This window comes from Pteronotus mesoamericanus, unplaced genomic scaffold, assembly GCF_021234165.1.
Source record: "Pteronotus mesoamericanus isolate MK-2021 breed Mesoamerican mustached bat unplaced genomic scaffold, CSHL_Meso_final contig_227, whole genome shotgun sequence".
In the NCBI taxonomy this organism is placed as follows: Eukaryota; Metazoa; Chordata; class Mammalia; order Chiroptera; family Mormoopidae; genus Pteronotus; species Pteronotus mesoamericanus.
In genome coordinates, this window is record NW_026555094.1 from 484,107 (window position 1) to 499,502 (window position 15,396).

The following is a 15,396-nucleotide window of genomic DNA, read 5'->3' on the forward strand; positions in this document are numbered from 1 at the left end:
AATGAATTTACATCTACTAAACTTGAGGGGGCAAGTCAAAATACTCAGGTGGTATGAGAAGTCTGAAGACATGTAATACATAGTACGTTGGTGCCTAGAGAACAGGGCCCAAATTCCTCATTAAATGACTGAAGTTGCCAAGGTATGTGAGACAAATTATTCCACTCTTGGTAAACTTTACATTCATTCACTATGGATATAATTGTTACTGAGCTCACGCTGTTCAAGTTTCAGGTCTCTGCTTACATTCCAAGATAAGCAATTAACACTTCTTAACAGCAAAAGGGAGCCCAGGAATTAAACCATCACATGTGAGTTCAGTCAGATTAATTCAAAATTAGTAAAGGACCCAAGAACCAGTAAGTATAAATTTCCCCTTGTAAACATTATTTTATCTGCCACCCAAAGACACCAATTTCAACCACATGAAGCGAACATATCCTCAAGATTTTATTGTCACATAATAAAACAAAAAATGAAGCTTAGAACTGGATCACTTGGCCCTGTAAAAGAACAAAACAATGAGTTTTTTTTTTTTGTATTTTGCAAAGAACCTCTAACTCCATCAAGCAGTGTCTATTCCTAAAGGGATCACCATTCTTTATTAAGGTAAGTCTCATTCGCCCTTTTCTACTCATGCTGAACACCACCAAAACCTTACACCTCACCTACAGATCAAGTACTTTTAAGAGGACTGTCCGTGATCTTGATGCCACAATAAATTAGTGGGCAGAAATGTTCATCCTTCCACCCCAAATTGTATACCTTTCTCTTCTTATCTCCTCCCAGTTCAAAATGCTTGCATCTCTTAATGGCCAACATTCTCTTAGATCTGCAGTTGGGCTCAACACATTCAAGCCTCAGCACAATCTTCTTTGTAGTTTTAGCCTGGAAAAGAAAAAGATATCCTTCATAAATCACTGCAGAAAGTCTTTCTTCAAAAATATGACTATGTTGGGTTATGTACTACCTTCAAGCAAAGTGTTGCGAAGAGTTGTAACAATGTCATTAGCTATAGGGAGAAAACAGAAATGTGAAAACCAGTGGATTTAAAGCAAGAATGTATTGGGTTGGCCAAAAATTCATTTCTCTGTAAGATGGCTCCACTAACACTTAGTTGTCTTTAACTTCATTCAAAATAATTTTGACTGTGACAGCTGTTGTATCAGCATGAATTTTAAAAAATCTAAATTGGTGAATCTTTGTATAGCCATTTTGTTATTGAAGATGGAAGGAAATGTCACAATTTTGGAGTATTGTACTTTATTATTTCAAGAAAGGTAAAAGCAATTGGAATGCAAAAAAAAAAAATGTGTGCAGTGTGTGGAGAAGGTGCTGATTGAACGTCTCCAAAGTGGTTTGCGAAGTTTCATGCTGAAGATCTCTCACTAGATGATGCTCCATGGTCAGGTAGACCCTTTGAAGTTGATAGCAATCAAATCGAGACAGAGAATAATCGCCTTTATACCAGGCGGGAGATAGCTGGCATAGTTAAAATATCCAAACCAACAGTTGTTGGTGAAAAAGAAGAATTATATATCTTGACCAACATAGTAACAGCAAAGGTGGCAGGTTATCTAATTGCCATCAAGTTCTCCATTCACAGACTCCTAGAGGGCTTCTTATCAAATATGCATTCATCATACCACCTTGAACTTGTGGCTGTTCAACATCTTTACATAGGTATTCCACACAACCAAAAATGGATCATCCGAGTCCACACACTATGAAATAAACACAGCTTTTGCAATGCATTTAAATAGGGTGAACAACTGTTATTTAAGACCTATCAATTCTCTGGAGTCTACCTACAATTACATCTAGAATTTGTGTATTCAAATATATTCCTGGGTGTCCAACCCATGGCCCAGGATGGCTATGAATGTGGCCCAACACAAAATCACAAATTTACCCAAAACCTTTTTTGCTCCTCAGTTTTTGTTAGTGTTTGTGTACTTAATGTGTGGCCCAAGCCAACTCTTTTCTTCCAGTGTGCCCAGGCGCCAAAAGATTGGACACCCCTGCTTTAACTCAAGGTACACTCCCCATGAATACAACTTTAAGCCTGTCCTTGTAATCAGAATTCTATTGCTGTTAGGTTGCAGTTCTCAAAAAAAACCCAAAACCTAGCTGGAACCTCCCCATCTTCTGAACAAGTTACTTGAATGTGATAGGCTAAGCATTCCTTTCATCACTTTGAGATCAAATCATTTATTGCAGCTGAATGATAAATGAACACTCGAGTCATTCCTTAATACTTGCTGGTACCAAGCTAAATGAAGAGCAAAGTGCCAAAAGAAACACTGTTTTCATGGGAATGCTATTCCAGGCACTGTGTACTTTAAGGAGCGGCCAAATCACCTAGGGTAACAACACATTCAGTCTGAAAATGACAGAATTCAGGTGGGTGGTTGGAGGCCTAAATGGCTATTTTAAAGAGCTTTATAACTTCATGAGACAGGCAGCAGACTCATTGCAGGCTTCTGAGCCGAGAAGCAAAATTAAGGAACACTTCTTAGTGCAAGCAAGAGCTGAAGATTCCCGAGGACCTGACAGAAACAGGGCAAAGTACTGGTACACTCAAACTTCAGTACTTACAAAGACTGGGTACATTCCCTAACTTCATGTTTGCCTCTTCAAAAACAAAAAGACAAAAAAATATAAACATTGCAATGGTGCAGTACTGTAAACTAGAGTCAGACCTACATTGTTGCGCTCCCAGCTCCCCTGCCTACTAGGTATGTCACTGCAGGTGACTGAAGACAACTTTGCTGCAACTATGCAAACACATACCTGTATTGTGCAGCTGCGTGGGCTAACAACAAATGCAAGGTCTTTAGCAGTCAGTAAGAAACATGTCAAATATTTACCACCCACCTTTTTTCGGAAAATTGGCTTAGTCTGCCCACCATAGCCACTCTGCTTCCTGTCATAACGCCGCTTTCCTGGGATAAGTAAAGTTATCTGTTACAGTATACCAAAGATAATAAACCACAACAGCCACACCAAAAACCTTTCTTATGGTTTTTATCTTGGGGTTTCCAGCAGAAATATCAATGCCCAAGCCACGGGACGGTGGGTCGGGGATGGAGGGCGGTCTAGGCTTGTGTATTATACTACCACAAATGCCAATTTTAAACCAAATCCCATACAAAAAGACCATCTTACCCTGCGCATACAGAGAATCTTTACCCTTCTTGTACTGTGTTACTTTGTGGGGTTGATGCTTGCCGCACTTCTTACAGAAAGTCCGGCGGGTTTTAGGAACGTTCACCTAGTAAATAAACCGATGAGAACGTGCAGTGTTTATAAGATGCCAATGACACAACGCCCAGTTCACACTATGGCAGCCCATGAAGACTCGACTCTCAAAGTCCTCGCTAACAGTCTGACTAGAAGGTGGTTCAGCCCCACGTGCTTCTCATACAGCAGCCTCCGATGAGCCCAAAAGTGGAAAAAAAGCATAGTCACTCCACCCCCGGTTATGTCTACGTCTGATCCCATCACTTTAATCCCTGGACCCGAAGACATGTCCCTCCTGGGTCGAACCCGGGAAAACTGGGTTTCTTCGCTACAACCAGTCCACGGAGGGACCTGGACCCATTCCGGAATGGTACCGTCTACGGTGGATGGAAGATTACACTGGATACTACATGTCCCAACCCCAAAGTCCTACCATGCTTGCGAGAGCTCTAACGGCACAGAAAGGAAGAAGCTAGGCCGGAAATGAAAGTATATAGGAGGTTCCTAGTCGCGCTTCCTCATGGGAGTTCGTGGGAGAGACCATAGAGTCTAAGACCCTGTGCACAGCGCCCTCTAGCGTCTCAGAGGACTCTAGTTGGAGCCGCGGACGGGAGTTAAGGAAGGGCTCTGCCTAAGACTTCCTCCCACCCCCTAGCTTTGAGACTTTTCCTCACTTAATCACGTCCCGCTGACACTGATTTGGTGCATCGTTAAGTTAAGCAAGCAGTGCTCTTATATCCACTCTGGCCTCCATCTCCCCATCCTCAATGGAAGTCAGGACTAGGGTCAAGTGGAGGGGCCCATCACCTGCATGTTCCTTCCATTTCTGTTCCACCTCAGGGACACTGGGACGACCATCTTTTGCAGCCAACTTCTGGTTCACTGAAGGCTAGGAGAGGGCCAATGCGCTAGTTCATCTGTCACATGACCAGTTCGTCCATTCAACAAATGTGTTGGGCACAATAATCAAATAATCATGCTCATAAATGTTTAATTACCGACTAAGTACCTTGTAAAACAAGAACAATGATCAGCATTAAAGCTGCCCATGTTGGTTGAGGGAGCAAGTTGACTGCCTTAGGTTCTGAAAAGTGAGAATGAAATTGTTCAGCTCCTGCAATAGCAATAACCAGGTCAAGGGATAGAAAGCATCCAGCAACTCTTCCCTTCCCTGTATACCTGTATGAACAAAAAAGAGTCCACAGACTGAACTTGACAAACTCAGGGAGAGGCCTGCATGGCAGGCCTAACAAACTCAATGACAATAAGTAACTATAGGATGGTTTGATCGTTGAAATTCTTATCTGGACCAATTAAAGAGGGGGAAATGTTCAAAGCAGTATTACCTGGTTTCTCTGCAGACTTTCTTCTTCCCCAGCGGCCCACCAATGGTATTACTCCAAATCTCAATGGTCCAGCTGTGTTAGACTCTCTCCTTTTTTTTTAAACTGGTCCATGCAGCACTATGCATGGTTTTATTTTAGTTTCAGGTAGAGTTAACTGTAATTAGACTGTAGTAAGATTCATGTGAATAACAGTTGCTAATTTTAGGATTGGGTAAATGCTATGCCACTGGCTATATCTGGATGAATTAGAATGACATTTCCTGGAATATCTGCAGTCTATTTTGGGTCTTTGCTAAACTTCCTTAATGGCTTCCAGGGTTTCCTTTCAATGCATTCCTTTAAGTGGTCCCTGAAAACATTGCTGCCCATTTTTAGCTTCTCTGCCCCTTATCTGACAAAGGGACAAAAGAATTGGGCAGATGTTCACCTTTAGGGCTACAACTATAGCTCTAAGTTTCTGCAAGTAAAATTGTTTAAAAGTGAGTAACGTCAGATACTAAAATCACCCTCAAGAAAGAACAGGGTGAAGAGCTACTTGTGGTGGCTAGCATCTGCCTTAGGCTGAGCTCACTTAGCCATTAGAATTCCCAGGACAGAGAGTAGGAAACTCAGGGCAGACAAAGCCAAGAGAAGCAAGCTTTTATGGCATGTGAAAAGTTACTTTTCTTACCTTTTAGCAAAATCAAGTTTCAGGGAAATAACTTTTTTAAAGAGATTTTTAAATTTATTTTCAGAGAGAGGGAAAGGGAGGGAGAAAGAGAAGGAGAGAAACATCAGTCAGTTGCCTCTCCCACACACCCCAACCTGGGACCAAACCCATAACCCAGACGTGTGCCCTGATTGGAATCGACCTGGCAACCCTTTGCTTTGTGGAGCATCGCCCAACCAACAGAGTATGGAACCAACACTGGTCAGGGCATGGAATATAAATCTTCACTGTTTGTTTTTAGTGATGCTTTCTTCTGTAAGGTCCTGTGAGCTGTATCTATCCTTTATCTGGCACTATTAAGCTTTCCAAGGTATCTTTCCAGACCTGTTGGTGTTTTACCATCTGTGATCGCTGTTCTGGGACACTACAGTGACTTTCTCTGACACAGATCTCTTTAGCCTGTCAGTAACAACATCATTCTTTATCCAGAAGAACAAAGGAATTGCACCTTTACACATTTCAGTCTGTTTATTGAGGCACTGGCAAGTCCCAGGGCTAACATGGATCCTTCCCTAGAGGGAATACCGGAGTGAGCCGGGTATGAAGGCAGGCCAAAGGAAGTGTCAGTGGGCAGGTGGAGGAATGAACAAAATGGCAGTGTTTCTTTGGCTCGGACTTCTATAATGTTTTACAAGACAGTTCTGGGGAAGAACATCATCTCACTATAGTTACTTTTACTTTTTTTTTTCACTTTTGTTATATATGTATTTATTAGATCACTTGTGTATTAGTATCTTTTATTTAAAAGGTCAATGTGGTGTTTTGCCATTAGGAAAAAAAATGTGCCTAACTGGGCACATTATACCAAGTAGTCACATCCCAGGCCTGTAGCTTCTTCAAGTCATTCTTTATCTTAAGCAAGTGCTGCTCATTGTTCTTATAGATCTAGGATAACATAGCTCTGAAATGTCAGAGTAATTTTTTTTTCTAGACCCCTCAAAGGTACCACCACAGACACCAGAGCACAAGACCACTAGAGCACAAAGAAGACCACAGAAGATCCTCACATACCATCTCTATGTGCTGTAAACGTTAATTAACTGTCCTCTACCCACTAATGTAAAAGAAGTGTTTCTCCATTTTGCTTTTTATGCGATCATAGAGATTTCCCCTCTTTGCTTTCTCCTGCCTCCTTATTTTACCACCAATAGATTTCATGGACCCTCCTTATAGTTGTCTACTTTGATTGTAAATGCATAAAAGGAAATGCAGAACTGCCATTCTTCAGAGCATTTTCTCAATCCATTGACATCTTGCTTCTGAGCATGTCCTCAAAATTGTGACTCAAATAAACTCTTGTAAAACTTTCCTATAGGTTTGGACATTCTTTTGTTGACACTTGGCAGGAGGCATGTGATAGGTTTCAAAAGACTGTGGCCTGGTAATTGTAACAGCTAATGATTATTGAACATTTATCATATGCCAGGCATTTTCCTAACCACCTTATATACTACTTCCTTTAATCCTAACAACCCACACAGTTTATACCATTATCATAGTATTTAACAGGTTAGGAAACTGAAGCATGAGAGACATTAAATTTGCTTAACCAAAGGCACACGAATGATTATTTTGCAGAGCTGGAATTTTTTTTCCAGGTAGTTTAATACCACAGTCTTGCACTTAACCACAATATCACACAGGGAAGCAGGGGCATCTGCAGAGTAGAGGAAGATAAAGAGAGAGAATTGGGCAGAAGCACAAGAGGAGGTGCCAGTGGATTAGGGGCTGAGGAACTATGAGAGCCTAGGGTCTTCTGTTTGCATAACCTTCGAGGAACACCCATGGGTCCTGAGCTGACTCTCTGATCATCCTACCACCTTTTTGTTGGATGGTCTCTGGGAGTAAGAAAATAAAAACCTTACCACTACTTGCTACATTTCTTAAAAGTTCCTTTGCCAAACAGCCAGCCTGTAGTCTCACAACATTTTCTTTTATCCAGGCTCTTAGGCACTCTCACTGGACTTGGAGGAGTATCTAGAGGTTTTAGATATTCATAACATGGAAATATGAAGACAGTGAACATGGCTTCTGTTAGTTCTTTCTATCGTACCTTGTGTGACATGCCTTTGGTTTCCATTGTCTTCAGCAATCCTAGTGTCTGTTTTGGACAAACTCCTGCTCATTAATTTTCCCTAATGTGAGGCACTCAAAACTGAACACAGGACTCTAGATATGGCCTGGCCATGCAGAGCAAGTGGCTTGTTCAAGTACCTCTGTCTAGATATTTTACTTCTTCAAGGAATCCTAATATCACCTTGTAATTTCTGGCAGTGGTGTTACTGACATGACATTTCTCTCTGTTACTATCAGCAAAAACCTCTGAACCACTTTTACAAGTTTTACTGCTGCCCAAATTTCACCTGAGTCATTTGAAGTTCAATGTCAGTGCCCAATTATGGGATGTAACCCTTAGCCCTGGTAAAATACACTTTGTTGAATTTAGCTTATTACATCAGGTGATTAAGATCTTTTGGGAAACTGCTTTGGTTCTCTCATCCCATCTCGCTCATAGGAGCCTCACACCATTCACTGATTAGCTAGGCTACTTTTTAATGGATTCCTCAAAGATCATTAATAAAAATGTTGAATATGATAGCACCAAGCACAGGCCCTTATCTTACATTGTTAATCTTTTGAGGTGACACTAGGTCATTTACTTGCACTATTTGGATGCAGTCCTTCTAGCCAAGTGTGTTAGAAGAGTGCTCATTGGCAGAAGGTAAGGAAGCACCTAGGTTTGCTTTCCCCCTTTCCCTTGTCCTGCCCTCCCTTGTCCAGACCTCCCATTGTATGCTTATCAATCCCCAGCCTTCACCCCAAGATGGACCTTGAGAAGGGGCAGGGTGTATGACAAAAGTAAAATGTGACTGCAGAAAAGGGGAGGAGAGGCAAATGTCTCTGACCAGCTCTCAGACAGGCGACTGGAGGAGTTGTTCAAGGGTGACTAGTTGAAAGGATATAAATTGTCAATAAAATAGGAAGATCATACACTTGTTGCACATCTATGTTATGCAGATATGAGGATAAACTACTGCGCTACCCTACAAATGCTTTTTAAAAAGAAGTCCTGTTGTCTTAAAAGTTCTGACAGCCTTCTAGTGAGATCTGTGATGTGTTTTTACATTAGTATATAGCACCCGAGTCATGTAAACATGACAGTGCCTGATATGTTAAGGTGGGCAAGCACATCAGTCATCAAGGACTATACCACCATCCCAGTCTGCAGCCAGGGCTGGCTGAATTTCCTAGGAGAATCCCCTGAGAGAAGACTGCTGCTAGAACATAGGATAGGAGGTGGCCGAAGATACCTTCAGGCTTTAAGTAACATGCCTCACACACCTATTCAGTTGATCTCTTTAAAGGATTGATGAGAAAGGTGTAAATTCGGATTTAATCCCTGACACTAACTCTTCAAGGGAGAAAATTAACATCCACAGAAAATGGGGAAGGTCACAAGTCTTTGTGTAGGCTTACATTTGGACATTTTTATCTGTAGAAAAAATGCTTTCTTGGAAAGTGACTCAGCAGGGGAAGTCTTGTCTCTCCTTCTGCCAAGCTCTGTACTCTGGGGTCCCTTCATGAGCACTCTCCATCCTTCACTATCAAGTTTACAGTGTGACCCAAGTCTCCTCTGCCTTGGAGGACGTAAGACTAAAGGCACTCTTCCCCTTCAGTCCCTTTGTTTTTTCTTTATGGATTTCCATTTCTCCTCTTTCTTGTAAGTCTCCATTCCCTCTGCTGACCATCCCCACAGTCCTTTAGGTGTGCTCTCCCTTCACCTTGAGGAGGTGGGCCTGACAACCTATTTGCTCAACCCAGCCCTGTCTATAGTCTCAGTAACGCCAGTAATGTTGAGAAGGGTTCTTTCAGAGGGGACTGGAGATAGATAGAAGTGTCAGAGGTCCCAAGCAAATGAAGGGCGGAGACAGCTGAGGTGGGGGGGCTGGGTAGAATAGGGGCAGCAGCAGGGAACCACATACCATGCTGCTGAGAAGAAGAAAAAAAAGGCATTGGTTTAAGTCAGGAAACAAAAAAAGGGAACTGAGTGGCTGTGAAAGGGTGGGGTTTGCTCAGACTGTCCTTCCTCTCTGGACTGTAAGAATATGTCTCCAGGACCAGGGTCTTCTGAGATCGAGTCCCACCTTCAAAGTCCTGGCATCTCAATGCATCTGGGAAGCTACCTGCATTAAGTCAGGACTGAGGTGGGTTTGGGGCATGGCAGGGGCTGGGTGGCAGCAGAAAGTACCTTTTGCTGGACCCCTGAAGGCCAGAGAGAAAGCATGGCTGGTGCCATATAGTCAGTCGTCTGGCAGAGGAGGCTGACCGAGGGTGGGAGTGTCATCAGCACAAGGCCCTGACAATCCCTTCTGATAATCACAACAGGTTGTAACAGCCCTTTCTGAGGAGGTCTGGGCGGGGGGGGGGGGACAGGAAGAGAAAAAAGTAACATGAGGCGACCATATGAACAGGTAGCAAATGTTATAAAGGAGCACCTGTGCAAAACTTGTCTGAAATGTAATATTGTTGGTGGCAGCAGGATAAAAATAAGCTCTTTGCTCAAATGTTGCTTGAAGACACAAAAAGTGTACTTGTGTCACTGAGGCCCTCAGAAGAAAACATTTTAAGATGCGTATTGTCTGAGAAAACAGTAAAAGCTCACGTGCCACAGTAGACCGGTTACCTTTATAAGCTGGAGACAGACACCACCTAAACCAGGGTTTAGGCTACTTGCCTTAAGGCTGCACAGCGTCAATGTTACCAGGATTAGAGCTGGCTTTTTGGAAGTACTGTGTGCACCAACCTCGTGGTATTAGTGGGTAAGGGACTGGGCCAGAAGAAAGCAGCCTCCATATCAGCCTCAGCCGCAGCCTCAGCCCAGACTGTGTGGCCAACCCTTGAGGTTTTTCCTGTTAACGTTGTCTGCCATGTGCACGGCTTTCTTTTTTTCTCATCTTCATCATTTCTCTTCTTCTTTCCTCTCCCCTTCTCCCCTCCTCCTTCTTTCTCTACCTGTATCCCCTCTTCTTCATTCTCTCTTTTATTTTGTTCATTACCACATCCGCTGGAACAGAGTTAGCCTTAATAATTGTTGAATTGCTTTTCTTGCCCCTTTCTTGCCCTGCTCTTTTCCCTTACTTTCTTAATATCTTCCCCATAGGATTGTTGGGATCAATAAGTGTGGTAAAGCATGTAAAGAAGTTAAAAACAGGACCTGGCAACAGTAAGTGCTAATGTCTAAGTGTTGGTTATTATTTTTATGCTGCCTGAAATCTGCCAGTGTCTCCAGAGGGCCTGCTCAGAGCAAATGGTGTGGCATTTAGAACAAAAGGGATTGCTGACCCTGACCAAGACATCCTTGGATGTGTTGCTGGACCTCCAAAATGAATCCTGGTCCACTCTCTATGCCACTCAGCTCTCCAAGCTCCAAATCTCTATCTCATACCGTGCATTTCCAGAGGCAGGGCAGCATCAAAGGCCAGAGGCAGAGGGCTACTAGCTCACGGGCTATCTTCTGTGCCATTAGTTGTCTGCTAGTTCTACTCCTTCCCTCATTTTGCATGTCAAACCTCTGAACCAAGGGTGCTACAGCATTTTTGGAGTCTCAGTTATTTGATAAAACATAAGCCACAAGATGCAAATATTCATGGAACTTAAAGCATTCTACAAAAACAATACCCCTTAGGGCTAGCCCTATCTGCCTTATTCTGACACCTTTTACATTCAGATGATTTAAACTATCTGCTTGTGTGAAAATCCAAACTCCTGTTGCTTATGAGTAGTGATGTGTTTGTTTAGAATCCTTCGTAAACTCCTTTTGGTGAGAACTAGTACAACTTTCCATTCACTTCTAGGGTCTTGGCGCCATTTTAAATTATCACCACTATGATTTACTATTTCCATTAGAGCAAATTTCCTACAGAGAGTTTCCTTTCAGTGGACTAGATCTATACCAGGAAGTGACTTAGATATAAGAAGAAGATATGGCTTTTGAAAGCCAGTTTCGGTGTTCTCTACAGGGTCCACAGATATCTCCTGTTTGTCACCCTCCAGGGACTAAGGGAGAGCTAAAATTTTCAGTGAGGCAGTGTTCAACAAGCAGCTAGATACAGACCTTGACCTAATTCACTCCAAGGCTGCTTGGTTATGCAAACGAAGCCATCAGGGGAGGGAGATAGAGAACTCCTCTGAAAACCCTGAAACAAATGGGCCACGTGTGACTTTCAGTTTCTATGGAGGTTCATGTGCACTGACTGAGGGAGTTCAGAGAGCACTGAAAACACAAGCCTTAATCTCAGGTTTCCCATCTCACTCTCTGAGAGCAATCACCAGATGCCCTTATGAGTTAATGTTGGCCATCTGAGCCTCAAGGATTAGCTCATCTCACTGCCTTGCCTCCCTGAAAAAAAATGAACTATAGTCTATTAGCTCAACCCTAGAAGAAAATTCTAGGGAGTCAAGCGAAGTTAAATTTTAGACAAGTGAAAGGTTGGAATATAATGAAGTTCAAGATCATTGGCTCAATGAGAAAACAGATTAGTCTGCAATAAAAACAGAAAAAATGATTAGAAATGGTGCACAAAAGAGGTAAAAGTAGGGGGAAACCAGGCTCTCAAAAACTGCTGAAAAGAATGGAAATTGGTATAATGTTTCTGCAAACTATTTTGTCAGTATGTTTCAAAATGCAAAATACACATACTTTTGACTTGGTGAATGATGCATATATAGAGATCCTAATATCATGGGAAAATAATCAGGAGTAATGTTAAGTAGGAATTTGAGATCTTTTGGGGAAATGTTATGTTGGGTGAATGGATAGATAGATAATGTTAAGAAAAATAAGCAAACTACAAATAGTATGTGCAACATAATCTCAAACATAAGAATAATGCCCAGAAAAAAGTGGAACATTTGGCAAAAGAGGAAATGGTGGTGAGTACAGAGGATTGTGGAACACTTTCCTCTGCTATATTCCTCCATGCTGGAAAAGATGATTTGTCCTTGTTACCTATCAACTGTACTTTTTCCCACAGGAGGACTCTTGTCACTCCTGCCAGCTTTTCTCACATTTTCTTTAAATCTTCCCCAAGGAGATATTAACTGGTGGATTCCTCCAGTCACTCACTGTTTCCTTTTCAGGACTTTTCATTATTGATGGGATAAAAGCTCAGGGGTTATATGGAATGCCCACTTTTTGGTCCCTTAGGTTGTTATTGCTTACAGTGGATGTAAAACTTTCATTGAATGAACATTCTTTTATATTATGAAATATTGCAAATAGGCAAAAGTACAGAAAATAACATTGCACTAATGTGCTAACCACTTAGCTCTACAGAATCCTAACATTGTGTCATAACATTGCTTCCAGTGTTTTTTAGAAATACTACACTATCCAAAGAGTAAAAATCTTCTTGTGTCCTCCTCCACAATCAAATAATAAAATCTTCTTTATTCTTAGAGGTTAGCAGTATCTTGACTTTGTTGTTTGTCACCCTTAGGTGTGTTTTTATATTATTACTATATATGCAAGTATCCATAAAAGATATTTAGTATTAGTTTGCATGTTCTACACTTTTATATAAACTGTACATATTCTTCAACAACTTGCTTTCTTTCTTAGTGTAATGTCTTAAAATGTATTTGTCTTGGTAGCCTGCAGAAAATCTCTTCTCAGTTTCAATAAGCATTTCTCAGGTTCTGATTGAGATTTTGATTGAGAATTCCCTGGTCCTAGAACCAGAAGAGAACTCTCCTTTCAAATATCATAACCATAGCAACAAAGAGCCTTAATTACTCTTGTTAGATCCCCAAAAGTTCTATTCAGGCCCAAGTAAAACCTAATTATTTGATGATAAGCTTCAGGTTCAGTGCTACAGATAACCAAATTTATGGTGAGGACTTCCAGCCAGAATCAGTTTTCTGGCTGCATGCTAATAAGGGAAATTCTCATCTGCTGTAGTCATTTCCAAGAGGTCCTGGGGCTCTGGTTCTCCTTCAGCATTTCACGTTTACATTTCACATTTTCTCCTGTGGTTTTGGAAACTTCTGGGTCTCTGGGATTCATAATCTCTTCTCCCCTGCACAAGAGAGAGTAAATTCTGGCCAAATGATGATGAAAGGAGAGCCAATTCATAAATTTACACTCAGCATCAGGTTGAGGGTGACTGCTGGCGAGTCCATCTTTCATTCTGAAGTCGTGTGCTCCTTTGGCTCCCCCCCTCAGTTTTTGTTTTCCCTGATTTAAACATTTTTACTTATTTTTTCTTTGATATCAAAATAACATGTTCATCAGAGAAAATGATTCAATTACAGAAATATTAAAAAGAAAACATCAATTATAAGCTCATTATCCAGAGACATTATTATTTGGGCATATTACCTTCCATTTTTTCTGTGCATTATTCTTATATTTGAAATTATATTGTACATACTATTCGTAGTTTGCTTATTTTTCTTAACATTACCTATTTATCCATCCATCCATCCAATATACCTTTTCCCCAAAAGATCTCAAATTCTTGTTTAACATTACTCCTGATTATTTTTCCATAATACTAGTATCTCTGTATAAGCATCATTTACCAAGTCAAAAGTATGTGTATTTTGCATTTTGAAACATATATGATGACTGTATCACACTTTGTTTATCCACTTTCCTATTAATGGATATGGAAATTGTTTGTTTTCAATTATAAAAATGGTGCCATGAACATTCTTATATTCCACTCTCAGAATGAATTCTCACTTCTTCAGATAAAGTGGCAAACCCAAGTCTGGCTTATCTGTTGGACTGTACACTTTGTGTAACCCTTTGTTCCCTCATAATTCCTATCTTCCTAATGCTTTACTGTGAAATCTGATAGAATTATCTATCAATCGTATTTAATTAGAATTTTTTGTAGGCTAAATTTGGCCTACAAAAAATCTCTTGGTCAAAACAAGCATCTCTCAGGTTCTGACTGAGACGTTGATTGTTAATTTCCTGGCCCTAGAACCAGAAGAGAACTCTTCTTTCAAATATCATAACCATAGCAAGAAAGAAACTTAATTACTATTGTTAAATTCCTAAAAGATGAAGAGAGGTGGGTTCCAACTGCTGTTTGATGGAACTGACACAGGAACTGACAGGATGCGGAGGCAGATGGCATCACACCTGAATGAAATAAAAAACAATTCTTCTGGGGGGCAGTGAGGTACCACAGAAACAGCAAGGGTTGTGGAGTCCAGATGGATGATGTTAGGCAGTTATATAATCTCCATGAGCCTCATTTTCCTTATCTGTTTGTTGTAAGGAGTAAATAAAATAATGTGTGTAAAATGCCTGACAGGTAGACTACACTGAGAGAAAGAGGAGTTCCCTTCCATTTCCCTGAGGAGAAAGCAGACTAACCAGAATCTTCCTGGGCAATTAAGTAATGTTTTAAAGGAGAAATAAGGAAAAAATACTGCTTCTTGGATATTCTGGCTAAGTAGTTATTTGAACTATGATTGACTGGTTATTTCTAACTGGCATTTGCTGGACTCTTCCTAATAATAAGCAGGCTATGACATTTTCTGAATTTTGCCCTAGTATTGTCCCTAATAGTGTTTTATCTTGGTATGAGTAAAAATGGGAGCCTAGGGTAGTTTAGTTTACTGATTCTGCAGTGATAGATAGATTATATACACACATATAAAATATGTATATCACAGAAGTAACATGAATGTCATATATATATATACACTGATAAATATTCATTCCTTGGCATAGTGTAGTCTATAAGATGGCATCCTCTTTTTGAACTCTGCTGCTCCATGGGGAGCTGGAAGGATGCAACATGTGGCCGCATGAAAATTCTTGCATTTGTAGTTTAATAAAGAGAATGTTATAACACTGGAATTCTATATACTAAATGAAGAGTTCTTTCTATTATTTTCCCTCCTCCTTTTTCTTTCTCTGTATGAACAAGAGTGTGTGTGTGACATTCATGTCACTTCCGTTTCCACCCCCTGATGAGGTGCAGGGTCAACCCTCACATGCATCTTTTGTGGTCAAATCGACTCTGTAGGTTTCTAAAATTGTTAGAAAAAAATAAGACCTGCTACAATACATACCCA

At 40.9% G+C, this 15,396-nt stretch overlaps 2 protein-coding genes across 2 annotated transcripts in view; one reads left to right on the top strand and one right to left on the bottom strand.

Annotated features, from left to right (window-relative positions):
- Positions 1 to 426: 426 nt before the first annotated feature.
- Positions 427 to 3,748, bottom strand: RPL36A (ribosomal protein L36a). The gene is made up of 5 exons (XM_054572260.1): positions 3,677 to 3,748; positions 3,169 to 3,274; positions 2,878 to 2,945; positions 766 to 888; positions 427 to 503 (listed from the first exon to the last, which is right to left on the bottom strand). The coding sequence occupies exons 1-5, from the start codon at positions 3,677 to 3,679 to the stop codon at positions 483 to 485; spliced, it is 321 nt and encodes a 106-aa protein (XP_054428235.1). The 5' UTR covers positions 3,680 to 3,748; the 3' UTR covers positions 427 to 482.
- A 5,643-nt stretch (positions 3,749 to 9,391) lies between these two features.
- Positions 9,392 to 15,396, top strand: part of BTK (Bruton tyrosine kinase) — a 30,992-nt gene continuing 24,987 nt past the window's right edge. Inside the window, exon 1 of the mRNA XM_054572261.1 lies at positions 9,392 to 9,503. The gene's annotated coding sequence lies outside the window, so the exon portion shown is untranslated. The remainder of the gene's footprint in view (positions 9,504 to 15,396) is intronic.